Source organism: Dipodomys merriami, unplaced genomic scaffold, assembly GCF_024711535.1.
Source record: "Dipodomys merriami isolate MVZ:Mamm:240054 unplaced genomic scaffold, mDipMer1.0.p SCAF_14, whole genome shotgun sequence".
NCBI lineage: Eukaryota > Metazoa > Chordata > Mammalia > Rodentia > Heteromyidae > Dipodomys > Dipodomys merriami.
In genome coordinates this window covers 2,940,620-2,967,734 of record NW_027202715.1, presented here as the reverse complement: position 1 = coordinate 2,967,734, position 27,115 = coordinate 2,940,620, and the positions used below count along the sequence as shown (strand labels likewise).

Below are 27,115 nucleotides of genomic sequence, written 5' to 3'. Positions count from 1 at the left end.
TAAACACAATTTCAGGTGCATTTAATTCTATAGAGAAAAACATGATCATGTATATGTATATATCACTAGTGTTGGTCAGAGAGTGTACCTCCAAGAGAATGACATTTGTAATGCTAAAGTAAAGAACATTCAAAGTAGAAGCAATAGGAAGTATAGAAGTCTGAGAATTTGTGTTGGGCAGAAGCTTGTTTAGACAGAAGGCATCTGCAACAAGAATTTAAGTCATTGAGGATGAAAACAGAATAGAAGGGAACCAGTATTTAGCACCTAGCCAACTAATCAGTATTTTAGACTATTCTGATTTTGGGAAGCTCTTAAAGGAGGTTAATCAAGAGGATGATGGGACTCAATTTACTCTTTAGAAAGCTCTTAACCTCAACAGTATTGAGGGGCCAAATCTGTGTGTGTGCGCGCTTGTACCAGTCCTGGGTCTTGAACTCTGGGTGCTGTCCCTGAGCCTCTTTTGCTCAAGGCTAGCACTTTACCACTTGAGGCACAGTGCCACTTCCAGCCTTTTCTGTATATGTAGTACTGAGGAATCAAACCCAGGGCTTCGTGCATGCTAGGTGAACATTCTACCACCAAGCCACATTCCCAGCCCTAGGGGCCAAATCTTTGTTGTAGGGATTGTAGAATGTTTGGTAGCATCCTACAAACATCATAGGCATTATGGGATATTTAGTACCATTTCTGGACTCTACCCATTAAATGCTAGTGTCCAGCCCAACCGAAAGTATCCTGTTGTGTCCACTAGTGATAAAATTACTTTTCTAACTATAAAAAGTATATGCACAAGCACTGAAGACATAGGTGTTCCCATTAAGAGAAGCAAAGTAGCTTCTATAGAAAACTGAACACAAGGTGGCCTTACGGGGGTATGTGTATTGTGTTCAAGGTTGGCACTCTACTAGAACCACAGCTCCCATTTCTGGCTTTTTTTTGTGTGATTAATTGGATATAAAAGTCACATTACTTTCCTTCTCCAAACTGGCTTTGAACAGGGGCCCTCAGATCTTAGCCTCATGAATAGCCAGAATAACAGACATGAGCTCCTATGCATGTTTTGTTATTACTGTAATAAGTTTGTAAGGTTAATAAAGGTAAGGGCCTGGGAATGTGGCTTAGTGGTAGAATGTTTGCCTAGCATACATGATGAAGCCCTGGGTCTGATTCCTCAATACCACATAAACAGAAAGAGCTGGAAATGGCACTGTGGCTCAAGTGGTAGAGTGCTAGCCTTGAACAAAAAGAAGCTCAGGAACAGTGCCCAGGCCCTGAGTTCAAGTCTCACTTGCTTAGAACTGAATGGTACACACCTGTGATCCCAGTTGTTCACAAGGTACTCAAGAGATCATGGTGCAAGGCCAGACAAGACAAAAGTTATTCATACTCCACATAACAAGCAAGCTAGCCATGGTCGTGTGCACCTGTAACCCTCGCTACTTGGAGGTGGCAGGGGAATCCTGGTCCCAAATTGTGGGACCCTCCAGGAAAGAAACTAAAGCAAAAAAGACTTCAGTGGTAGAGTGCTTGCCTAGTGATCTCAAGGCCCTGAATTCAAACTCCAATACCGCCACAAAAAAATCATCTCTGATCCTAAAGACCTTGTATCCAGGGAAGGAAGACTATTTGACAGATGGAGTGGGAAATGTCACAGTGTTTGAAGGAATACTTTGATGAGTACCTCTCCAGTACCAACCATCTAGCATTCACAACAAGTATTCATTTCTCCGTCGGCCATAGAGCTTGCCCAGGCTTCTCACTCTAGAGGTTCAAGATTTTCTCCCAAAATAGAGCGGCGGCAACTTCTCGGTAGGGAGGTGTGTGGCCTAACCGGCTTGGCTACCAAGGGACGGTGGGTGCTCCCCGCCCTCCCGCGCTGGATCCCGGGGCGTTCCCGGCTCGGGTGCGGCCGGCTGCCGGGTCGCAGTCTGGCCCCGCCCCGCCCCGCCCCGTCCCGTCCCGCCCGTCGTGGCTTCCTCTCGCGCACCAGCGGGCGGGCTGTGACGCTACTCCCCGGGTCAGGTGAGCACGAACGACGCCCCTCTGCTCGTTTCAGCCCGCGAGTTCCCCCCGGCCACCGCCCCCTTCCACCGTGGGGTCCTTCGTCCCCGTTGGAGGCGGGGAGCGGTGTCGATGCCTCGGGCTCGGGTCTGGAGACCCCGGCTGCGGGGCAGGGGCCGTGCGGGGCGGGGTGGCTTCGGCGGGCCTGGGGGGGGTAACCGGGCAGGGCGGCTCGCGAGGGCCTGGCGGCCATGGGCGAGGCGTGAGTCGGAGGGAGCCTTGGCTCCTCGGCCTCCGAGGACAGGTGGGCTCAGGGTGGAGATGCGAAAGGCCAGAGGACGTCCCTACTGAAGTCACCTCCGGGGAGGCCCACTAGGGAAAACCGAGCAGCCAGGTGTGGTAGGTGACACAGCAAACGGAGGGGAACTTAGGGCATTTGTGTTTAGTGAGGCCTAGTGCAGAATTTCACAAACCTGACGCCGATTACTGGCTCAGCCTACAGTAGTTCTTGGAAACCGTTCTAGGAAATGGCATTACAGATCTGATTCGTTTCCTTGCCCTGCAACAAGCGTGTGGCTGATCAGCCCTTCCTGTGCTCACACTTTCTAAGGAGCCCAAGGTGCTCCAGGAGATGACTGACAGCCACCATTTTAGGGACACAAAGAAGATAGGCAATATCTTTCCCACAGCCTTGTACTCCTTAATTGCTGCCAGCTGATAGCAAGTTAGCCTGATAAAGTCCTAATTACGTTCTTAGTGTAATGAGGAACTAGGAAGGTGTTTCAGGCATCACATAACTGTTACAATAGGTCATTTGGGCCACAGAACGGGGAATGCTACTTGGGGTGTTCACTTTTCTGGCCTATTTGGAACCATACTGAATTTCCACGTTCTTTATTCAAATCACCAGACTGCAGTTCCTTTCAGACCCTAAGGCAGGTCTTGGAAAATTGGATCTGTTGATGTTTCCCAGTTGAACTCACAGTATTTGGGAGGGGCGGGGGCAGGTGGAGGGGGAATTGTTTGGGTTCTTGTTTTTCCTTCATAAATTTGCAACAGCTGCCTTTTTGGTTCCTGGGCTTCATGCCATCCGAAACTCCCATAGTAGGACCCACCCTTTTAGGAGCTGACTCACTGGGTGGAAGTAATTTGGAGAACCAAGAATGATTTTCTGCTTCTCTCAAAAGTGGTTTCTGACAGAATGGTAAAAGGAAAATAAAAGTTCTAGTTTACTTATTCATTTGAGCAAAAGTCGAGTAGTTTGCCAAGTCCCCCCTAAGGGTTTAACTTTCACACACACCCGGAAGTGACTCAAGTGGTAGAGGGCTATCCTTGAGCAAACGAAGCTCAGAACTCCGGGACAGTTGTCAGGCCCTGAGTTCAAGCCCCAGGACTGGCAAAAATAGAAATAAAAAAAAATTTTTAGCAGTACTGGAGCTTAATTCAGGTTCTCCAGCAGGACCTCTAATATTTGAGCCACACCTCCAGCCCCTTTTTTGCCTTAAAAAAATTAGTTATGGGCCTAGGCTCCCTAGCATTCTACTGTCCTCTTTACCTCCACCTTCAGCGTATTGACATGTACCATCACTCCTAACTCCATATATTTTGCTAGTGGTGGTGGTTGTCATGGGGCTTGAACTCAGGATCTGGGCACTGTCCCTGAGCTCTTTTTACTCAAGGCTAGCTCTCTACCACTTTGAGCCACATTTCCACTTCCGGTTTTCTAATGGTTAATTGGAGATAGTCTCAGGGACTTTCCTCTGGGGCTGGCTTTAAACAATGATACTCAGATCTCAGCCTCCTGAACAGTTAGGATTACAGGCATGAGCCACCAGCACCCGCCCATACATATTTTTAAAGTTCTAAAGGAACACTGGAAAGTAATTTATTTTTCATTATTCCTGTGCTCTCTCTCTCTCCCCAGGAAGCAGCTACTGTTTTCTACTTCCTTGAAAATAGCTTTTTAACATGTTGCAAACTACCCTTGCGGTTTTCACCTTGCTTTTCTTCACATGATATGTATTGGAAATGGTTTTATTGGGGGAAAAAAAAACTTTAATAATGTTTTATCTGTCCCTTAATGATGGATATTTAGATTGCTTTTAACTTTTCTGTTATATATAACACTGTAAAGAATGGCTTTTTTACATTAAATTTGTCATTTGTGGAAATATTTCTACAATATACATTCTTGAAAATGGAATTGCAGCCGGGTGCCGGTGGCTCACGCCTGTAATCCTAGCTACTCAGGAGGCTGAGATCTAAGGATTGAGGTTCAAAGCCAGCCCAGGCAGGAAGTCTGTGAAACTCTTATTTCCAATAAACCACCAGAAAACCAGAAGTGGTGCTGTAGCTCAAGTTGTAGACTGCTAGCCTTGAACTGAAGAGCGCAGGGACAGCACTCAGGCCCAGAGTTCAGGTACCACAACCGACAAAAACCAAAAAAAAGCAAAACTTATGTTCAGCTTCTTTCCCTTTCAATTCTGACCCCTTTCCGTTTAGTCCATCTTACTATTTTAGTAGTAATATTTGTCTGTTTATTATTTGTGTCGGTGCAAGGTCTTTAACTCAGCCCCTTACACTCTCACATTCTTGTTCAGCTTTATCACTCACAGCTGGCACTTTGCCACTTGAACCTCCATGCTGACCTCTTTGCCGGTTAATTGGAGAGAGAGTCTGTCTGGGCTGGCTTCAAACTGATCCTCAAATCTCTGCCTCCAGAGTAAAGGATGTTGTGAGCCACCAGTACCCAGCATATCTGATTGTTCTTTAGAAGCTGTCATCCTACTTCATACTTTCATTCTGACCAGCTATAGAGAAGAAGAAAGCAATAAACATTTATCTTCTCCTGTTTTTGTACTCAGGTCTTTGGATTCCAAATCACAATTTGAGAATTGACTGAGTCAATTTTTGTATTATCTTACTAGTTAGTAACTTATAACTTGATTCAATATAAGTTCATCCATTCAATTCAGCATCTCTTTTAGCTTCTATAACTAATTTATCATCTTATTGTAAGGAACACTATAAAAGCAAACATGTCAATGTTGTATGCTCAAAAGAATGAATATTCCCCCCCTCATCATTTTTTTTTTTTTTTTTTTTTTTTTTGTCGGTCGTGGGGCTTGAACTCTGGGCCTGGGCGCTGTCCTTCAGCTCTTCAGCTCAAGGCCAGCGCTCTACCACTTGAGCTACAGCGCCACTTCCGGTTTTCTGGTGGTTTATTGGAGATAGGAGTCTCACGGTTTCTCCTGCCCGGGCTGGTTTTGAACCGTGATCCTCAGATCTCAGCCTCCTGAGTAGCTAGGATTACAGGCGTGAGCCACCAGCGCCCCGCAACTCCCCCCCTCATCATTTTTATCAGCACCTAGGTTACTGTTTATTATAGAATGGTCTTTGGTAAGTGCTGAGTTGGAGTTGTTGGTGTCTTTTTTTTTTTTTTTTTTTGTCGGTCCTGGGGCTTGAACTCTGGGCCTGGGCACTGTCCCTCAGCTCTTCAGCTCAAGGCCAGCGCTCTACCACTTGAGCTACAGCGCCACTTCCGGTTTTCTGGTGGTTTATTGGAGATAGGAGTCTCATGGTCTCTCCTGCCCGGGCTGGCTTTGAACCACGATCCTCAGATCTCAGCCTCCTGAGTAGCTAGGATTACAGGCATGAGCCACCAGCGCCCGGCTTGTCTTTTTTTTTTTTTTTTTTTTTTTTTAGTATCCAACTGGACTTTATTTGACACAGAACTCAGTATCATTGCAGGAACAGCAAAATGAAAAGACAAAGGAGAAAAGACACCGTTCTAGCTAATGTATAATTAAGTAAAGAGGGGCTAGTCACTAAATGAATAACAAAACAGTTAAGCTTGATGGAAGAATTCTTTTTCTAGTGGCCATACTTTTGGAATTCCCACTCTCTGTTGTCCAAAGGGCACACCTGCCGTGTTTTGAGCCAGCGAGAGATGCAATGGAAGTGAAAGGCATGATTACAGACTCCCCACGCAACCGTACACTCTTCGGAAGTCGCAGATGCCTGGTTAGCCTGACATTCTATGCAAAGATCCATAATATGGTTCCTGCAGATGGCACAGTTATCAACCACAATATCCCAGGCCCACAGGGCTACTGCATTCCACTTTTTCACTTCAAAGCGCTTCTTGCCCGCGCCGCTGTTCGTGCCGCTCGGGGTGTCCACATCCATCGCCGCCGCCATTTAGGAAACTTGTCTTTTGTTTTTAATGCTATGCACTGAACCCAGGGCCTCCTGCATGTACTCAATCACTGAGCTATACACTTTAACTCTTGGTTTGGCATATTGATGTAAAAGAAATATGAATCATTTATGCCTATAATGGAAAGAAGCACCAAAAACATTTTCCTTATTTAGAGATACTGGGATTTGAACTCGGCCTCACACTTGTTAAGCAGGTGCTCTATCACGTGAACCTCTTCCTCAGGCCTTTAGTCATTTTTCAGGAAGAGCCTCATAGTTTTTGTATGTTTCTTTGTTTTGTTGGTCCAGAGCTACCCTCAGAGCAAGTCCTACCTTCAATTTCTCACTTAATTGAAATCACAAGTGACCAACTGATGAATGATTGAGGTAGAAGTCTCTAACTTTTTTTTTTTTTTTTTTTTGGTCGGTCGTGGGGCTTGAACTCTACCACTTGAGCTACAGCGCCACTTCCGGTTTTCTGGTGGTTAATTGGAGATAGGAGTCTCACCGTCTCTCCTGCTCCGGCTGGCTTTGAACCGCTATCCTCAGATCTCAGCCTCCTGAGTAGCTAGGATTACAGGCGTGAGCCACCAGCGCCCGGCTCTAACTTTTTTTTGCTCAGACTTTGAACCACCATTCTTCCATCTTCACCTCCCAAGCAGTTGGTATTACAGACATGAGCCACTGTACATGGTAAACTAAATGGCAGGTCTAGAAATGCCAAATTAATGCAGTTTTTTCACTGCTACATGAGCATTATCTGACACTTTCCTAGATATGCACAATCTTAGTTTCCATTCTGAAACTACTGAATCAGAGTCTGCATTTTAACAAAATCCTCAGGGAATTTACGTCCATATTAAAGTTTGAGCCAAGGTTGAATTTAGGGCCTGGGCACTGTCCCTGAGCTGCGGTTAAGGCTAGCACTCTAAGACTTTGAGCCATAATTCCACTTCTGGTTTTCTGGTAGTTAATTGGACTTTCCTGCCCAGGCTGGCTTCAAAGTGCAATCCTCAGATCTTAGCTCCTGAGTGTTAGGATTACAGGCATGATTGGGGGGGGAGTGGATGGGAAGGGATGGGAAGGGGAAACAAAGGAGGAGGCTACAATGCTTGATAAGAAATGTACTCATTACCTTGCCCATGTAATTGTAACCCCTCTGTACAGTATTTTCACAATAAAAAATTAAAAAAAAAAAAAAAAGGATTATAAGCATGAGCCACCCGCACCTGGCTGAAAAGCAGCATTAAAAAAAAAAAAATGGGGCTGGGAAGGTGGCTCAGTGGTAGAGTGCTTGCCTTGCATGCATGAGGCATGAGGCACCACATAAGCAGAAAAAAAAAAACGGAAGTGGCGCTGTGGCTCAAGTGGTAGAGCGCTAGCCTGGAGCTGAAGAGCTGAGGGACAGTGCCCAGGCCCAGAGTTCAGGCCCATGACTGGACCCCCCCCCAAAAAAAAAATGAACAGGTAATGATGGTGTCCAGGAAAATTGGAAAGGTTTGAGAGTTTAAGGAGAAGTATAAATGGAGAAGCAATTTAGAAAGATAGGTTTATGTTATGAAGCCTGATCTAAAAATATAAATAATGGAAAGAATAGGAGAGGCATTTCAAAGGAGGAATGGTAAAATATTGGGTTACTTGCTAGCATATCAGGTAATTTAACTTGTGGTTCCTTTGAGAGAGAAGGGGTTTTAATGGTGGTCTGCTAGGAAATAATAAATACTTAATTCTGCACCAATAATGGAGTCCTCCTAACTGGTTTCTGGCCTCATGTTAATGTCTACCGTAGAAGTATACATGTGTGTCTGTGTGTATCTTCAAAGATTTTAAAACAACAAACTACATAGGATTTTTTTCTTTTCTTGTCTTTTTTTTAAAACCATTGTTACAGAATGTCATACCCAGGCTATCCCCCCACAGGCTACCCGCCTTTCCCTGGATATCCTGTAAGTATTGCTACTAAGGTATTCACATTCCTGAACAGATGCTATGTATGAATAGTCAATGAAGTATCTTACAGATGTGTGAGAGCAAGAGTCATAAATGCAGATGCCCAGCGGCACTGAGTGGGATTAGTGCATGAAGACATGGGCTGTGGCGAATGAGAAACCACACTTCATCTCTGGAAAGTAGGAGGCTGCTAAACAATAGCCTGATAAGGCTGTGCAGGGAAACAGACCCAGTGGCAGTATTTCAAGGGAAGCCAGAGACCTGCATTTTATATCATATTACAAATTTTAAGATATTAAATGCTAACTGCCAGATATGTATGTAAGCAAAATCCATCCTATGAGTCACTAGTTTTTAAACTGTGTGTCAGAAGGTTTAAAATAAGTAAGAATGGCTTGACTCAGGTAAATTACAGAGCGATAGAGGATTAGCCCTGGACTCCATAACTAGACTAACTCTGATGTATATGTAAGAATGACTCAGTTTTATAATTGCAAGTAGTAGGCCTGTCATCTTAGGATACTAGCAAGAGGGGTCCATCTAGGTGAGTGATAATGTGTATATCCTCAGGCAAAGGGAATGCGTAGCTCTTCTGAATGTATCATAGGAAAGGGAAGAATTACAAGTATTTTTCTAAGTCCCTCATTTAGGCTCATTGTTGAAGTAGATAATTCCTTTTCTTACCATAACCACTAATGACATTTCTTGCCTGTTTCCTGAGATCAGCAATGGTATAGGGGCCATTGGTCTTGTTTTGTGTAGTGTTTCAGGTTCCCTGGCTCATTTGTTCAGATACTACCACCCTGTAATACCTTGAAATCTTCCACTGGAACCCCTGCAGCTGGCTGGCAGATGAAGGACAAGAGAGAGCATTGAGGATTGGGCAGAGCTTTAGGGGCCATTTTTTCATATGGGTTCACTCATATGGTCTTGTCTGACTAAAAGGAGGTTTAAGAAATGTAGTATAGGTTTGCATCTGGAGAGAAAGAACTTCCTGAACACTGACTCCTGCCATTCCTAGGCCCTGTCTGGCCTGCACTGAGATCCAAAATGTTGTACACTGTGTGTGAAGGGACTCACCACTTCAATCATAGGCTCAAATGTGCTGCAAGGGAGCTGTGAATATCTCTCACTAGGGTAGGGAGGTATATTTCAAGATGCTAGGAAAATGAGGGAACTCACAAGCTCTGTTAGTTGTTCTTAAAGTTGTCCTTAAAGAGACAACCTGGTTCTCCCGAACAGAAATGGAATCCTGTAGTTTAACTCAAGTAGAAATAAATCTAACCAAATTCTGACAAAAATATTTCCTGACAGACTAATATACTACTAATAAGCTAGTATAAGATTAAAGGATAGCTAATGAGATTTTTGTGTGTATATGTGCTGGTCCTAGGGCTCGAACTCAGGACCTGAGCTTTTGTGCTCAAAAATAGCACTTGAGCCAAAACTCCAGTTCCAAGTTTTTTCTAGTGGTTTATTAAAGACTCAAAGACATTGCTGCCTGATCTGGCTTTGAATTATAGTCTTCAGATCTCAGCCTCTTCAATAGCTAGGATTATAAGAATGAGGCACTGACACCTGGCTCTAATGAGATTATTGAAAATTAAAAATATTTTTCTTTTTATTTTTTATCTAGGCATGGGGCAGGCTGTGCATAGTTTTATGCATACCTATAATCCCAGCACTCAGGAAGCTAAAGCAAGAGATCCTGAAGTTCCAGGCTAGGCTATAGAGTGCACCCTTACCTAAAAAATGAATAAATAATTTAAAACAGAATAAAGCAAAATAAGAAACCTTAATATTAATCCTTGGTTTTTTTGTTTGTTTTTTTTGAGATACATTTATGATCATGTTCATTGAAAATTTTTATTTTCTAGCCTGCAGGTCAGGAGTCTTTTCCCCCTCCTGGTCAGTATCCCTATCCCAGTGGCTTCCCTCCAATGGGAGGAAGTGCTTACCCACCAGCTCCAAGTGGAGGCTACCCAGGAGCTGGAGGCTACCCTGGACCAGGAGGCTATCCAGCCCCCGGAGGCTATCCTGGTGCCCCACAACCAGGGGGAGCTCCATCCTATCCTGGAGGTAAGCTATGCATCATAGAACTAGTAGTGATTTAAGACTACTGAAGTACTTTTTTCTTTCGTCTATCCTCTTCATTCCTTCTTGTTTTCTGAAAGGTCACACTTGTCTTAGCTCTGGGATAGCTGAGAAGATTCTTAGGGCATGAGAGCTAGGAACAGGCTAAAACATTCTGCTATGAAAGGAATTAATTTTTTGAGTAATTGAAGGGCCTGTATATACCACTTTGCTTCATTGTTTATACTCGTAATTGATTAAGGCCCAGGTGCTGGTGAATCAAGCCTATAATCCTAAGTACTTAGATAGACTGAGATCTGATGATCAGGGTTCAAAATCAGCCAGGCAGGAAAATCCATGAGATTCCATATCTCCACTAAACTACCAAAAAAGCTGGAAGTGGAGCTGTGGCTCAAGTGGTAGAGTTCTTGAGCAAAAGAAGCTCAGGGACAGTGCCCAGTCCCTGAGTTCTCTCTCTCTCTCTCTCTCTCTCTCTCTCTCTCTCTCTCTTCTCTCTTTCTCTCTCTCTCTGTTTCTGTCTGTCTCTGTCTCTCTATCTCTGTCTTTGTATGCACGCACACACACACACAGATTAAACTATTTCACTTATCATGACAATAACTACTGTTTGGATAGCTTTCTCCGAAAGTAAAAAGAAAAAACCTTACCAATCTGTGTAAAAATCAATAAAGGAAGATAAATATAGTAAGATTTTATGTATTTTTTGAGACAGTATCTCACTGTTTCACGCAAGCTGGCCTCAAATTCCTGATCTTCCTACCTTAGCATTCTGAGTGTGGGATTATGGATGTGTGTCATTATTCTTGGCTCTTAAATTTGTTCTTTAATGTGGAAAGAGTTGGTAAGAAGGTAAATATAGACAAAAAGTATTGCTATTCTAGCATTATTGACATATCTTTTCTACTGTTAACAGTAGGCATATTTCTAAAGTTTTCTCTGTAACCATGAGAATGTGAACTATAATTAATTAAACTATCCACTGAATTTTCTCCAGGACAAGGATTTGGAGCCCCACCAGCTGGAGCAGGCTTTTCTGGCTATCCACAACCACCTTCACAGTCTTATAGTGGAGGTCCAACTCAGGTCCCACTACCTGGTAGGTACCAGTTGTCCAGAGAGAAACAGTATCATGACACTGTCAGTCTTTCAGTTGCTACTAGAAGAACTTAATTTATGCTTTGAATACTCTTCAGGGAATGTTTATTTCTGTAAAATAAATATAAATATATAGATTCTTTTTATTAGCTATACAGGGCAGGATTTTATTGTTGTGTCCCCATATATGTTTCTACTTTATTCCAATCAATCTCATCTCCTCTGTCACTTTCCCTGACCATCCCCCAAATTAAATAGTTCTGAGAAATAAATTTATTTGATAGAAGAATGTAATGAATCAAATGGAGATGAGAAGCTTGTTGTTATGTTAAAAAGTCTGGCTCAAAGCCCAAAAGCAGATCCTTCAGGAACTTCCGCCCACTCCTGTACCACAAATGAAACCACCTTCAGAAGTATATCCTGAAAACTATTCCAGATGGAATTTACACTAAATGTGGTACACACACACACACACACACACACACACACACACACACACACACACACACACTCACTCTCACTCATTAACCACATACATAAAGTATAGAATATTAAAAAGGCTCTTATGATCCAACTTGGTTTTACATTCAGCACAACATTATATTTTACAGCAGATCATAATTTTTTTTAAAGTATCTCATTTAATGACAGCATGAATATTCTCATGTTTCTATATTCACAGTGATCAACACTGTCTGGAAATATTAAGTCATGTAACCTGGTTGCAACTGTAAAACCAGTTGTATAACTTGAGTGTTGTTCTGTTTGTTTTGTCACATGTAGGTGGCTTTCCTGGAGGACATATGCCTTCTCAGTTTCCTGGAGGACAAGTTCCTTATCCTAGTCAGGTATTTTTGCTGCTTTCTTTTTTTCTTTTTCTTTTGGTAGGTCATGGGGCTTGAACTCAGCCTGGACGCTGTCCCTCAGCTCTTCAGCTCAAGGCAAGCACTCTACCACAGCACCATTTCCAGTTTTCTGGTGGGTTACTGGAGATAAGAGTCTCACAGACTTTCCTGCCCAGGCTGGCTTTGAACCACAATCCTCAGATCTCAGCCTCCTGAGTAGCTAGGATTATAGGCGTGAGCCACTGGGCCCAGCTACTGTTCTCTTTTAAATTTTTTGCTTCTACATTTTAAGTGTGGTCTAGGTTATTGGAACTCATACCAAGGAAGAGCATCCCTCCTTTGCTGATGCTAATGGTTTATGTGAAACAGTAAATAGTTTACCATGGTAACTTAAGCTTTAATCTTGGCTTCTGATAGACCTTATGCTCTATTTGGTCTATCTGCTATCTCAGTATACAGATAAGTTTGATAAAACAACCCTAAGTCCTTCTTGCAGGTGATGATGTTCATAAGTTAGTCCTTGAGATTCACATGGGCTCTGGACATTGGTTCTAGTTCTTTCTCCTCTTTGCTACCCTTCCCAGCAATTATATCTAGGAACTTGGGTGATTGGCAGTGGTTTATGAAGGGTGATTTGGTTTTCCCTTTTTCCCTTTATAACTTTCTACTCTTATTTCAGATCAGTTCAGAATCCTTTTCTTCCTATCCTGTTTTCTCTCCTGTTTCTTTGGATTATAGCAGTGAAGTGAGTAAGGATTTCTAATGTCCACTAATTACTAGGTCCTTATGTATGATTTCTCATATAATTTCTTGAGGGCTCAGATACATGGGTTGTGTGTGTGTGTGTGTGTGTGTGTTGTTGTTGTTGTTGTTGTTGTTGTTGTTTTGGATTTTTTTTTTCTTGCCAGTCCTGGGGCTTGAACTCAGCCTGGGCTCTGTCCCTGAGCTTCTTTTCACTCAACACTAGCACTCTACCACTTGAGCCACAGGCCACTTCTGGCTTTTTCTGTTTATGTGGTACTTAGGAATCGAACCCAGGGCTTCCTACATGCTAGGCAAGCATTCTACAATTGAGCCACATTCCCAACTCCAGATACATGAGTTTTAACTTTATGTTCCTATAGTGCTTGGTAGGGTTGGATATCTATTTTGGGGATTTGTTCACGGGTCTTTTGCTTCCTAGGTAGATGTTTTGCTACTTGAGTCATGTCCCTACCTCTTTTTTCTTTATTTTTCTAAGTGAAGTTTCTTGTGTTTTTGCTGTGGCTAGTCTCAGATTAAGATCTTCTACCTACAGCCTCCTGCATAATTAAGGACCATTCTGCCTTATTAATTGTGATAGATTCTCACTAAGAAGTCATTTGAGGCTAGCTTTGAACTGCCGTCCTCCAGATCTGTTTCCCAGTAGTTAAGATTATAAATGGTGGTTCACATGCTTGGCTTAAACATGGTCACTCGTTAAGTCTTTTTTTTTTTGGGGGGGGGGGGGGTCCAGTCGTGGGGCCTGAACTCTGGGCCTGGTCAGTGTCCCTCAGCTCTTCAGCGCAAGGCTAGCACTCTACCACTTGAGCCACAGCGCCACTTCCAGCTTTTTTCTTTTTGCTTATGTGGTGCTGAGGACTCGAACCCAGGGCCTCAGGCATGCAAGGCAAGCGCTCTACCACTGAGCCACCTTCCCAGCCCCTCGTTAAGTCTTTTGAGTTGATTTCTCAGTATCCACAGGTTTTCCATATATGAAATCCACATATGTGTAGCTACTGATTTTAATACTGTTTTATTCATAAATTTCCTTATTTAATTTTTTGTCCTATGAAAGTTACTAGGAATGAGTGGGAAAGAGGGAACAGCTGACGCTAAACAAAAGGAAAGGAATGTACATATCACCCAGTGCAGAAGAAATAACTGTATTGTCAAAGCTCATAGAACTTATAAACTTTATAGACCACGGTAGACAATTTGCCTCATGAAAGTTAGAATGTATTTGTGACTTTAAGATCACTATCCCACAATACTGTGAAATTTATGAAATTATGTAATCACTTAATCACAATAAAGAATTTGCAAAAAGAAAGTTACTAGGAAAATACAGAATACTGTTATGCCTACCTTCATCTTGATTTTCTTACTGATTTTTATCATGTATATTAATAAAAGTATAATATTTTCAAGTTTGATTTTTGGCTAAGATAGATTAAGGAAGAACAATTTTCTTCCAGTAATGGAAGAGAAATCCTTTAGTGATTTCTTGGCCCACTTTGCTGATGTGAGGAATTTGCGATCCAGAGATGTGGAGAAACCACATCTAGCCACAGAAAAAGACAAAGCTGTGATGACCCTATCTATAGTTCTTCTGACTTGCAGACTGGTAGTGTCTCTGCTAAACAATGCTGCTCTGCTGAAAAAGTAAATAACTGTTCTTCTAATGGATGTAGTAATTACTTCCAATCCTTTTATTACTGTTTTGTTGTTGAGGTTGGTTGTTAATGTAACTTTTTAATCACTTTTGACTTTTGCTTTTGATTTTTCTTACATAATATCAAAGACATCATTTTATAACATGAAAAGTTTTTTTAAACATTAAAGCATACATTGCTGGGTGCCTGTAATCGTAGCTACTCAGGAGGCTGAGATCTGAGGATAGCAGTTTAAAGCCAGCCCAGGCAAGAAAGGCCGTGAGACTCCCATCTCCAATTAACCACCAAAAAACCAGAAGTGGTACTGTGGCTCAAGTGGTAGAGCACGCACTTTGAGCTGAAGAGCTGAGGGACAGTACTCAGGCCCAAGTTCAAGCTCCATGACTGACAAAAGAAGCATAAGCAGTTACTTTCTGTTACAATTTCCAGCTCATGCAAGAACTAAAGACAACAGATAGAAATGAATACAGTGGTAGGTTTTGGAAGAGTTTCTAGATGCAAGGTAAATCATCTGTCTTATGGAGTGAGGTCTCTGTCCTCACAAAAGTTAATAGGTCAATGGATATAATTTTAAATTCAGTTACAATTGCTTATAAAGCAATTGGATGATTTTATATTCTGAAATTCTACCGATTTGCATTTTAGCAATAGAATTTTTGAGATACTAGATTAAATAAAACATGTTATGGTAACTACATTTTTAACTCACATGAATTTTATTATATTTTATTCCTTTAAGGTTGCCTTGAATATTTTAAGAAAACAATTGAATTAATTCATAGCATTATATTTTAATTTTTTAAACTTTATTTTGAAATAACAGACTTACAAAAATTTGCAATGATAGTACCTATGTTTATAATAATAGTACTTGTGTAAGTTTTATTTTTTTTAATTTTTTTTTGGGGGGGTCCAGTCATGGGGCCTGAACTCTGGGCCTGGGCGCTGTCCCTCAGCTCTTCAGCTCAAGGCTAGCGCTCTACTTGAGCCACAGCACCACTTACGGCTTTTTTCTTTTTGTTTATGTGGTGCTGAGGAATCGAACCCAGGCCTCATGTGTGCAAGGCAAGCACTCTACCACTGAGCCACCTTCCCAGCCCCCTTGTGTAAGTTTTATATACATGATTTAATTTTCTGTAAAACACAATATAGGTGGGTGCTGGTGGCTCATGCCTCTAATCTTAGCTACTCAAGAGGCTGAGATCTAAGGATTACAGTTCAAAGCCAGTCTGGGCAGGAAAGTCTGTGAGACTTTTTTTTTTTTTTTTTTTTGCCAGTCCTGGGGCTTGAACTCAGGGCCTAGGCTGTGTCCCTGAGCCTCTCTGTGCTCAAAGCTAGCACTACCACTTGACCCACAGTGCCACTTCCTGATTTTTCTGAATAGTTTATTGAGATAGAGTCTTGCAGACTTTCCTTCTGCTTTCTAGCTTTTTAGTAGTTAGTTGGAGTGAAGAGTCTCTCCGATTTTCCTGGGCTGGCTTTGCACTGTGATCCTCAGCCCCCTGAGTAGCTAAGATTTCAGTCATGAGCCACCAGCACCTGGCTTGTGAGACTCTCTAACTCCAATTAACCACCAGAAAACTGGACATTGCAGTGTGGGTCAAGGTGATAGAATGCTGGCCTTGAGTGAAAAAGCTCAAGGATAGTGTGCCCTGACCCTGAGTTCAAGTACCACTACCAACTAAAGAAAAAAACCAACTCAGCAACAGTGTCAATTGAATTCAACCGTAGAACTGGCACATAAAAGAAGTGGCCCAAATCAGAAAGTAACATTGATATAACACTTAACTACCTAACTTTCAGACCTTATTTAAGTCTTACTAATGGTCCTATAGTGTCCTTTTTCTGATTAAGGGTCAAATCCAGAATGCAACATTGTATTTATTGTCATGTATCAAGTCATCTTTAATCTGGAATCGTTTCTTAATTGCTCTTGTTCAAGACCTTGACACTTTTGAGGGTGCTACCAGTTTTTCTAAAATGTTTAATTTGGGTTTGTCTGATGTTTTCTCATTAAATTAGGTTAGACTTTTTGTCAGGAGGACCACAGAAACGTTTTCCAGGCACACCATATCTGGAGATAGTTATTGTTGACTTGCTCCATTACTAGTGATCATTAATTTTGACCATTTATTTAAGATGATGTTCTCCTGGTTTCTGTAATGTAACATTAAAACCTATACAAATATCTTGGCTCCTAGCATACTTTTGCCATCTCCTTTTAGCATCCTTATAACCCTTGCTTGAAACAGTTCTCATGAATGTATTTGCCAAGTAGCAATTTTGTTCGTTTCCATGTAGATTTGTGTTTTAAATATGCAGCCCTGCCTCGCATCAGTGGCTAGTGCCTATAGTCCTCGCTACTCAGGAGGCTGAGGCCAGCCCAGGCAAATCTGAGAGACTCTTAGCTCCAACTAAGTGGCTCAAGTGGTAAAGTAGCATCCTTCAGCAGAAAAACTAAAGTGCAAGGCCATGAGTTTAAGCCCTAGTACATACACACACACACACACACACACACACACACACACACACACGCACATACACACGCATGCACGCACACCATTTTAGTATCTAATTTGCTTCATACTAATCACTTTTATTCTTCTTTTGATTACAAAATGTTTTATTACATGTTTAACAAATGAAGGTAGCAAATGAAGGTAGATGGCCTGTTTGAAAACTCAGATACTCATTTCTAGTTCAGTAAAGCCTTTGCTCTGTTTCTGTCTTTTTATATCAAATATTGTCATTCATCTTGTACTATTCAGGGACCAGTCTCTTCTCTTGTCTTTCTGTGTGTAGATGTATGGGAATGTATAAGGAAACCAAAGCATGAGAAGACTGTGACTTTAACTGTAAAAGTTTGGCCCTTTTTTTCCCCTGGAAGTTTGATATCTACCCATCTGTTAGCAGGAGAAAACTCTGTCCTGAAGGGGACAGGTCCTTTTAGAATGAGTCTTGATAATAAAATGTTCTTATTTGAGCCCCCAAACCCAAACACTCACTGTCCTTGCTTAAGTGTGATATCTGGGAAAGTCTAAATTGCCTTATTGTCATCAGAGAATCCTGAGTTGGATTTCATGCCTCTTGTTCTCAGCCTGCTGCGATGACTCAGGGCACTCAAGGTACAATCCGACCAGCTGCCAACTTCGATCCTATGAGAGATGCAGAAATTCTCCGTAAAGCGATGAAAGGATTTGGTGAGGAAAGCAGATTTTTTTTTGTCTGTTACAATAAATTAAAATGATTAGCTGTAAAGTAAAATAAATCTGTGTCATAAACCAAGTTCCTGTGTCAGCCTGTGTACCCACACCTCAGTTTAATTAAGCACATACAACCTTATAAACATTCTAAGAGATGACCTCTAGGATCACCAAACAAGGACTTCATCCCTATATTCACCTGCATGGCTCTTCTAGGGACTGATGAACAAGCAATTGTGGATGTTGTGGCCAATCGTTCCAATGATCAGAGGCAAAAAATTAAAGCAGCTTTTAAAACCATGTATGGCAAGGTACGTTTTTTGTTATTGTTTATTGTTTCTAGAGTGAGCCATAGCGCAGGCCTATAGACTCTGCATTGTATTGTATTAGATACTATGTTTTCATTATATCTGTGGTACAAAAGAGAGACAGCTGCACTTTTAGGTCATATATGAATTATTCAGTGGTAAGTAGATTATGACCACCATTGTGATCTCCTCACAGTGGGATTTGTGGCTTATAACCCCTGCCTGTTTTTCATCTTCCATTCCTATCCCACTAAACATTGCCATAAAAATTGAAGTGTTCATGGCTGGGTGCTGGTGCCTCATGCCTATAATCCCAGCTACCCAGGAGACTGAGATTTGGGGGTCTTGGTTCAAAGCCAGCCTAGGCAGAAAAATCCATGAGTCTCTTAACTTCAATTAACTGCTTAAAACCAGAAGTAGACCTGTAGCTCAAATTGGTAGAGCACAAAACTTGAGCAAAAAACTCAGGTCAAGTGCCCAGGCCCTAAGTTCAAGCCTCATGACTAACAAAAAAAAAAAAAAAAAAGAAAAGAAAAGAAAATATGTTCATAAATACAGTGAATAAACTGCATTCAACTGAATATGTATGCATTTATTTCTTACTATATTTCAGGTTTGAAATTTTTGCATTCATAAAGCAATGTCATTTCACTTTTCTGTATTTTTCTTAAAAGATGTAAGTGACAAAATTTGGAGAGCACATGTACTTAGCTTGTATTTATAATTAAATAGGATTTAATCAAAGATCTCAAGTCTGAATTGAGTGGCAATATGGAAGAACTGATCCTTGCCTTGTTCATGCCTCCCACATATTATGATGCCTGGAGTTTACGGAATGCAATGCAGGTACTATCTGTACTTTAAGTATTTAGAATAAATACAAGTTATAGTGGTTCTGAATTTGTGGTAATGCAGCAATGTATTATAGTGCATCGTCTGAAATATAGAGCATTTCAGTTCTAAAGACATTAGATAAAATAATAATATCTAACTCAGAGGGTTTTTTCCTTTTGTATAATTTGTCCATTCTTAATTTTTATATAGGGAGCAGGAACTCAGGAGCGTGTATTGATTGAGATTTTGTGTACAAGAACAAATCAAGAAATACGAGAAATTGTCAGATGTTATCAATCAGAATTTGGGAGAGACCTTGAAAAGGACATTAGGTCAGATACATCAGGGCATTTTGAACGTTTACTTGTATCCATGTGCCAGGTGAGTATAGTATGTATGAATGTTTGTACATTGGTGAGGATGTATTATTATATCTGATGTTGGTGAGCATCTGTATTCCTTTGAATACATAGCCACCTTGGAATATTGCCAACTTTTAGCACTGACAGCACAGAATCCAATGTTCAGATTACTTTGTGTTTATTACTAGGATTTATATCTGCAAGTCTGGCTATTGTAAGAAGAAATTTTCCTCCTTAAGGTTTTATGGAATTAGAAACCCACTTGGGGCCCAGTGATGGTGATAAAACTGTGTGTTTAAGCTTAGTAGTGTCCTAGTTAGACTGACTGACTGAAGAAATGCAGGACTGCCTTAGAAGTGTTAGAGGTTGGGCGAACTGTGAGAAAAGCCACAAATACTGAAAGTGCCTTAGGGTTCATAATATTATAATTCAGATTCCCCAAATGTGCTGCAAAAGTGACAGAAAGCCAGGACGGTATTCAGAATGATTAGAAATGGAATTAGAGAATGAGAATGTATTTGAAAGACATAATACAAATGACTAGCATTATTGTCAGGAGTTACTTGCTGTCCTGCTAGAACACAAGGTTGAATGGTCTTGAGGGATCTGAAAGTAGAACAAAAGAGGTAATTACAGAAAGTGTGCTAACTGAGTGAAGTGCAGAGTATACAAAAATTAGGGGATATGGAAGTGAGAAAATACAGCAGATGGCAAAAAGGAAAACTAAATGTACCTGCAACGAGTAACAAGGCAGGGAAATGAGAAATAAATTAGTATTTTAAAACAAAAATGAAGAAAGCCAGAAATAGACATTTAGTACTAAAAAACCAAATCACACTTCACATGGGGTGCTGGGTTTCTCTTTATGCAGGCTCACCATCTACCCATACCTTTTCTAGAGTATGAACAGAGAAGTAACTGTCTAGAAAATGGGACTACATTGTGTGTTTGAATCCATAGGCAATAGTCCGGGAAGTTTTCCTGAGTACCTTTTATTTTTTAAAAAATGTTTTATATGTATCTGTTTGTAGTTATTTGTTGTACTAGAGACAGAAACTATAGCCTCATGCATGCTAAGCTAATGCTCTACCTCAGTCACACCCCAGCCCCTGTGCTTTGTTCAGTTGCCCCTTTAGGACAAGTTTTCCTTGTGCCAAGTTGTTCCTCTTCCATTTTGTCCTCATATGGGTAACAAAACACTAGAGAGCAGCCTTGCTTTCTATAAAGCTCATGTGTCATTTTCATTTATGTCTTTATGATACTCATGTTAAGATTATACCTGGATGAAAGGAAATTATTGAGGCTTCCATATTATACCTTTTCTCCCTAGATTTAAAATTCTTTGATGTCAGAGATCTTATCACCCTTTGTCCCCTTCACTTAGCCTAGTATCTGGTACAAAGAAAGTATTCCACATCTTTTAGTTGCATGAGTGAATACAAGCATAACTCAACACAGTGCATATTGATCTCCCTACTAAGGAGAGTTATAACTTTGTCATTTGACTTGGTAATTTGTATTTCCAGTTACAGATATTTTTGTTCAGAATTTTTCTGGTTTAATTCAGCTTGCAAAGCCCTGAAGCCCCTCCCCCTCCTTGTAATATTGGGATTTGAACTTACACTTCATATTTGAAAGGCAGGCATTCTGCCACTTGAGGCACACCATCAGCCCCTTTTTGCTTTATGTGTTTTTCACGAAGGGTCTCATTTTTGCCAGGACTAGTCTTAGAATATGATCCTTCTACCTGTGATCTCCTGCATAGCTGGAGTAGCATGTGTGCAACACCATGCCCAGCTTATTAATATAGCAGATCTCAACTTTTTTTTGCACAGATTGGCTTCAAACCTCAGTCCTTCTGATCCTTGCTTCTTGAGTAGCTGGGAATTTAGATATGAGCTATTGCACTTGAAACCCCTTGTTTTAACATAGACTCAGTAAACAATGATACCTATTACTGAAATCCAAAATCAACGTGTAATACCATACTAGCTGTACTGATATAGTGTCTTTGGAAAACACACATATACATGATGGATTTTATACCTTAATCCATAATAAATGATCCCTTTATATTCAAAAGTTACCAGATGGGGAAAATTTCTTAATAGAACTTTTTTTCTTTCTTCTAATTCCTCTCTTTCCTTTATGCAGGGAAATCGTGATGAGAGTCAAAGTATAAACCACCAAATGGCTCAGGAGGATGCTCAGCGTCTCTATCAAGCTGGTGAGGGGAGACTAGGAACAGATGAATCCTGCTTTAACATGATACTTGCCACAAGAAGCTTTCCTCAGCTGAGAGCTACTATGGAGGCTTATTCCACGGTATGAGCTCTTTTGAAGGTTTGGTGTTGATCTCAAGATGTGAACAGATTTAAAAATGTAATTTTTATTTGCAGATGGCTAATCGAGATTTGTTAAGCAGCGTGGGTCGTGAATTTTCCGGATATGTTGAAAGTGGTTTGAAGACCATCTGTAAGATACTTTTGAGCTTTGCTTTATTTTGTTTCTAAATGAGTAGTGGTTTTGAATTGTTGTTCTCATTTAGTGAGTTTAATTAATATGATTTCCCTAGAAATCTGCTTACACAGAAGCTGAGCCCATTTATGTTTTTAAATGGCTAAAGATTACATAATTTCCTGTGAATGATTAGTGTGACCAGTGGCTTGCTTTGAGATTATTTGACCTTTATTACAGCCTTTCAAGAGGACTGTGCAAGAAGACCCAATAGATTTTAGCACTTTCTTTAAAGTGAATGAAAGGAACTCCTAGTGCCACCACAGAACATCATTTTGAGCCTTCAAAACATACTTTTCAAGAAGTCAGCCCAATAAGAAATTTGCCCTTTTAAAATTAGCCAGTTTCTGTTGATACAATGCCTAAATGTCTAATGAAATGGAAATGTTGTTTCAGTGGAAACTACGTATCTATTGACAGTATTAGTACTGCACTGATATTAACAAAGGCATATCTTACAAATATTACTATAGCAATATATGTACAGTTAATACTTCTTTGCCATTTGTGAAGAGGAAACTTCATGAAATGAATTTTCCAAAGAGATATGTCAGATTTGTGAGAATCATTTTGAAATCTCTGCTCAAATCTGTATCCTCTTAGAATTTATCTCATTTCTTTCTCTCAGTGAAATGATATCCATTAGCCAGGCACTGGTGGCTCATGCCTGTAATCCTAGCTACGCAGGAGGCTGAGATCTGAGGATCGTAATCCAAAGCCAGCCCTGGCATGAAAGTCTGGGAAACTCTTATCTCCAATAAACCACTCAGAAAGCCAGAAGTGGACTTGTGGTTCGAGTGGTAGAGTGCTAGCCTTGAGCTAAAGAGCAGAGGGACAGCGCCCAGGCCCAGAGTTCAAGCCCCATGACCAAGCAAAAAACATTTAAAAAAAAAAATATATATATATATATATATATCTTTTAACTTACAGAATTCATCTTTTTGTCCATATTTCTTTTAATAAACTATCGCAGTACATTTGCTACAGATTTTCACACTGGAGGGGAAAAGAAATATAAAATATTGCATCAATACTGAGAAATTAAGATTTATTAACCAAAAGGAGTTTTCTAGAATCTCATGTTGCCTGTCTGATGCATTAAAAAATAGCCAGGTGCTGGTGACTCATGCTTAGCTACTCAGGAGACTGACATCTGAGGGTCATAGTTCAAAGCCAGCCTCAGCAGAAAAGTCCATGAGACTTATCTCCAATAGACTATGCAGAAAAATCTAGAAGTGGTGCTTGGGCTCAAGCCTAGGCCCTGAGTTCAAACCCCAGGACAGGCAAAAATGTGTGTGTATGTGTATGTGCTGAAAAAGTCAAAGAGGAAATTATCTCCAGGTCACCTTCAATTCTTTATTTATTTATTTTTTTTGTCGGTTGTGGGGCTTGAACTCTGGGCGTGGGTGCTGTCCTTGCGCTCTTCAGCTCAAGGCGAGCGCTCTACCGCTTGAGCCACAGCACCACTTCCAGTTTTCTAGTAGTTTTATTGGAGATGAGTCTTACGGACTTTCCTGCCAGGGCTGTCTTTGAACCATGATCCTCAGATCTTAGCCTCCTGAGTGGCTAGGATTATAGGCATGAGCCACCGGGTCAATTCTAAGAAGTTGTGTGGAAAGTAAACAAGAGCAGGTTAGCAGTGATAAGTGAAGTTAGGTGGGTGGGATAGATGTTTGTCAAGCCATGGTTTCTGTCTGAAGCATCTCTGTCTTGTAGTGCAGTGTGCCCTGAGTCGCCCTGCCTTCTTTGCTGAACGTCTGTACTATTCTATGAAAGGCGCTGGCACAGATGACTCTACCCTGGTCAGGATTGTGGTCACTCGCAGTGAGGTAAGGCAAGGCAACAGTTCCTCTTGTCTGCTCTTACTTGATTTCAAATGTTGACTTCTTAAATGTTGCTTAAATAACTGTGAAACCCTCGAGAATGAAGTAAAGAAAGAGAGGTAGAATAGAAACATAGCACCATATTGACTTTTACACAATAGTAAAAACAGAACCTGGTGCTGCACTAAAGAACATTTCCTACTTGAGGGCGGTGCAGAGAATACCGATCTAGTTGGAAGATGTTTATTTCATTTCCTTAAGAGACTTTCTATTGCTCATGCTGGCACCAAATTCCTAAATGTAAGCTGTCCTCTGCCTCAGCCTCCTGAGAGGCTGGGACTCCAGGTTTGGGCCTGATATTTATTTGATTGCATCTGAAGCCTTATACATTTAGGGAAGTGCTAAAACTGGCTCTTTTTTTTTTTGTATTTTCATTTTGTTTATGCTTTTCATGGAAGACTTTTATAGATTTATCATTGGATATCAAAGTTGTTGAAATTTAGCATCTTTTATTAACCGTATAAAACAATTTTTAAAAAATTTGACCTCAGGGGCTGGGAAGATGCCTGAGGCCCTGGGTTCAATTCCTCAGCACCACATAATCAGAAAAAAAAAAAAAAAAAGCTGGAAGTGGTGCTGTGGCTCAAGTGGTAGAGCGCTAGCCTTGAGCTGAAGAGCTGAGGGACAGGGCCCAGGCCCAGAGTTCAAGCCTCACAACTGGACCCAAAAACAAACAAGCAAACAAAAAAAAAAATTTGACCTCGCCAGGCGCCAGTGGCTCACGCCTGTAATCCTAGCTACTCAGGAGGCTGAGATCTGAGGATCGCAGTTCCCAGCCTGGGCAGTAAAGACCGTGAGACTCCTATCTCCAATAACAACCAGAAAACCAGAAGTGGTGCTGTAGCTCAAGTGGTAGAGCGCTTGCTTTGAGCTGAAGAGCTGAGGGACAACGCCCAGGCCCAGAGTTCAAGCCCCATGACCAACAAAAAAAATAATAAAATTGACCTCATGATTTTATTTTCTGCATAACAGAAATTGGAGCTTAGACCTTATGGTTTTTATCTTCATAACAAAAGTTAGAGCTTAGACCTCATGATTTATAACAAAAGCTGGAACTTAGAACTGGATCACTTTGCATCTCTTAATAGCCAGCATTCTCTTAGGTCTGCAGTTGGGCTCCACAAAAATTGAAGTCTCAGCACCACCTTCTTTATATTCTTAGCATTTTTCTGGAAAAATTGTCTTTGTGATATCCACTCTGCTTCCCATCATAACAACGCTTTCCCTGGGCAAACAGAATCCTTGCCATTCTTGTACTGTGCTACTTTGTGAGTTTGGTGCTTGCCACACTTCTTACAGAAAGTATGGCAAGTTTTAGGAATGTTAACCACAACAGCAGGAAGCCTGCAGCAGCACCACCAAAAGAATATTCATCTTTTTGTGAAAATACAGACTCAAACGTTCTTTGTTACTTTATATATTTTTATTTTTATTTTTATTTTTATTTTTATTTTTTTTTTGGGTCCGGTTGTGGGGCCTGAACTCTGGGCCTGGGCACTGTCCCTCAGCTCTTCAGCTCAAGGCTAGCGCTCTACCACTTGAGCCACAGTGCCACTTCCGGCTTTTTTCTTTTTGCTTATGTGGTGCTGAGGAATCGAACCCAGGGCCTTGAGCATGCAAGGCAAGCGCTCTACCACTGAGCCACCTTCCCAGCCCCACTTTATATATTTTTAATCAAAAGAAAATATAATACTTTGAAATAATACCAGAGAAAGTAAATAGGTTTTTTTGAAAGAAGAATATGGCATTTATTGTGTTTATTCTTAGACTGAAATTCTCAAAGCAGTATATTTTTTTCCTTAAAAGTATACATATTCTAGCCACTTTTGAGTGCATAATTCCTTGGAATTACTTACATTCACATTGTTGGGCATCCATCACCATCATCTGCCTCCAGAACTTTTTTCCAATTCCAAAAGCTGAAAATCCTTACTCATTAAATAATAACTCTCCCAACCAGAAGAAACCACCCTGAGACTTTCTGTCTCTGTATTTGACTACATTTCATACAGTATTTGTCCTTTAGTGACTGACTCCATTCACTTAGCCTAGTGTCACCAGGGTTTACCCAGCTTGTAGCATATGTCAGAAATATATTCCCTCTTAAAGCTACCATATGATACCATGGTATCATATATCCCTTTTGGTTTATTCATTTTTCTGTCTGTAAATATTTTGGTTGCTTCCACTTTTGTCTATTGTAAATAATGCTGCTACAAATGTAAGTGTGAAAATAATCTGTTTAAGTCTCTGCTTTCATTTGGGATTTTTTTTTTCAGAAGCCACCATATTATTTAACTCAGAACACATAACATTTTACATTCCCACTGGTAATGTACAAGTGTACCCATTTCTCAACACCCTTGCCAACCCTTGCTGTGTTTTGTAATTCTTTTAATAGCCATCTTATTATTAAGTAGTTTTTAAATAACTAATGTCCTTCAGTGTTTTAGAGAGCAGGGAATCAGACTTACAATTGGGCAGTCTGCACTGGTATTAACACTAGCTGTCAATACTTGTTTCTCCCTTCTTCCCATTTTGATTATTAGGATACCATTACTCAAAAAATTATAATACACATGCTTTCTTTTGACAGTTTTTTCCTAATTTGTGATTCCTCATACAGATTGACCTTGTACAAATAAAACAGATGTTCACTCAGATGTATCAGAAGACCCTCGCCACAATGATTGCAAGTGATACAAGTGGAGATTACCAGAAGCTACTTCTGGCTATTGTGGGCCAGTAGGAGAGATTTGTTTTTCCCCATAATGAATGAAGCTATTCATGGCTTACCACGACTGCTTGACTGCATGCAGCAATATCAACTATCACTTAACCAAAACAGCTTCTTACTGAGGACTGTGTCAAGGGAATGTGCATGGGTTGCACATGTTATTGCCTTAATTCTAATTTTCCCTCTATGTACAATCAATGTAAAAGCCATATTATAATGATGTAGTAATTTTGAACTGTTTATAAAGCTTCATTCTCACTGCATTTATTTCTAATCAAGATTTCAAATGGAATAAAAATCATTCTAATCTCTCTAATGTTGAACTTTTTTTTTTTTTTTTTTTTTTTGGTCAGTTGTGTGCCTTGAACCCTGGGCCTGGGCGCTGTGCCTGTGCTCTTCAGCTCAAGGCGAGCGCTCTACCATTTGCGCCACAGCGCCACTTCTGGTTTTCCAGTGGTTTACTGGAGATGAGTCCCATGGCCTTTCCTGCCTGGGCTGGCTTTGAACCATAATTCTCAGATCTCAGCCTCCTGAGTAGCTAGGATCACAGGCGTGAGCCACTGGTGCCCAGCTGTAATATTGAACTTTTTTGCTTAAAATGAAAAGGTTTCTTGTTACTTTTATCAAGTTCAAAAATTGAGAATTTTGCCATGCATTGGTGGCTCATGC

The 27,115-nt window shown here is 40.8% G+C and overlaps 2 protein-coding genes across 4 annotated transcripts; one reads left to right on the top strand and one right to left on the bottom strand.

The window, feature by feature from the left end:
- The first annotated feature begins 1,947 nt into the window (after nt 1-1,947).
- Nucleotides 1,948-26,762, top strand: Anxa7 (annexin A7). 3 transcript variants are annotated; one of them, XM_070020557.1, is made up of 14 exons: nt 1,948-2,025; nt 8,096-8,150; nt 10,032-10,233; nt 11,243-11,344; nt 12,127-12,191; nt 12,868-12,933; nt 17,700-17,802; nt 18,022-18,116; nt 18,846-18,959; nt 19,158-19,328; nt 21,464-21,634; nt 21,709-21,784; nt 23,543-23,655; nt 26,336-26,762. In XM_070020557.1, exons 2-14 carry the CDS (start codon nt 8,097-8,099, stop codon nt 26,456-26,458), a joined length of 1,455 nt encoding a protein of 484 aa, XP_069876658.1. In that variant the 5' UTR covers nt 1,948-2,025; nt 8,096; the 3' UTR covers nt 26,459-26,762. The 3 variants fall into 3 exon arrangements, with proteins under 3 accessions (XP_069876658.1, XP_069876660.1, XP_069876659.1); XM_070020558.1 differs by lacking the exon at nt 1,948-2,025 and adding an exon at nt 2,300-2,403; XM_070020559.1 differs by lacking the exon at nt 12,868-12,933.
- On the bottom strand, nt 5,678-6,222 carry LOC138825683 (E3 ubiquitin-protein ligase RBX1). The gene has a single exon (XM_070020366.1). The coding sequence runs from the start codon at nt 6,202-6,204 to the stop codon at nt 5,878-5,880; it is 327 nt and encodes a 108-aa protein (XP_069876467.1). The 5' UTR covers nt 6,205-6,222; the 3' UTR covers nt 5,678-5,877.
- Nucleotides 26,763-27,115: the final 353 nt, after the last annotated feature.

Excerpts from the sequence above, each read along its gene's own strand:
- LOC138825683 (XM_070020366.1), bottom strand. The coding sequence starts at position 6,204 with ATGGCGGCGGCGATGGATGTGGACACCCCGAGCGGCACGAACAGCGGC.
- Anxa7 (XM_070020557.1), top strand. The coding sequence starts at position 8,097 with ATGTCATACCCAGGCTATCCCCCCACAGGCTACCCGCCTTTCCCTGGA. Across the intron at positions 10,234-11,242 it reads AGCTCCATCCTATCCTGGAG|GACAAGGATTTGGAGCCCCA; the intron begins GTAAGCTATGCA and ends AATTTTCTCCAG. Across the intron at positions 18,117-18,845 it reads TTAAAACCATGTATGGCAAG|GATTTAATCAAAGATCTCAA; the intron begins GTACGTTTTTTG and ends ATAATTAAATAG.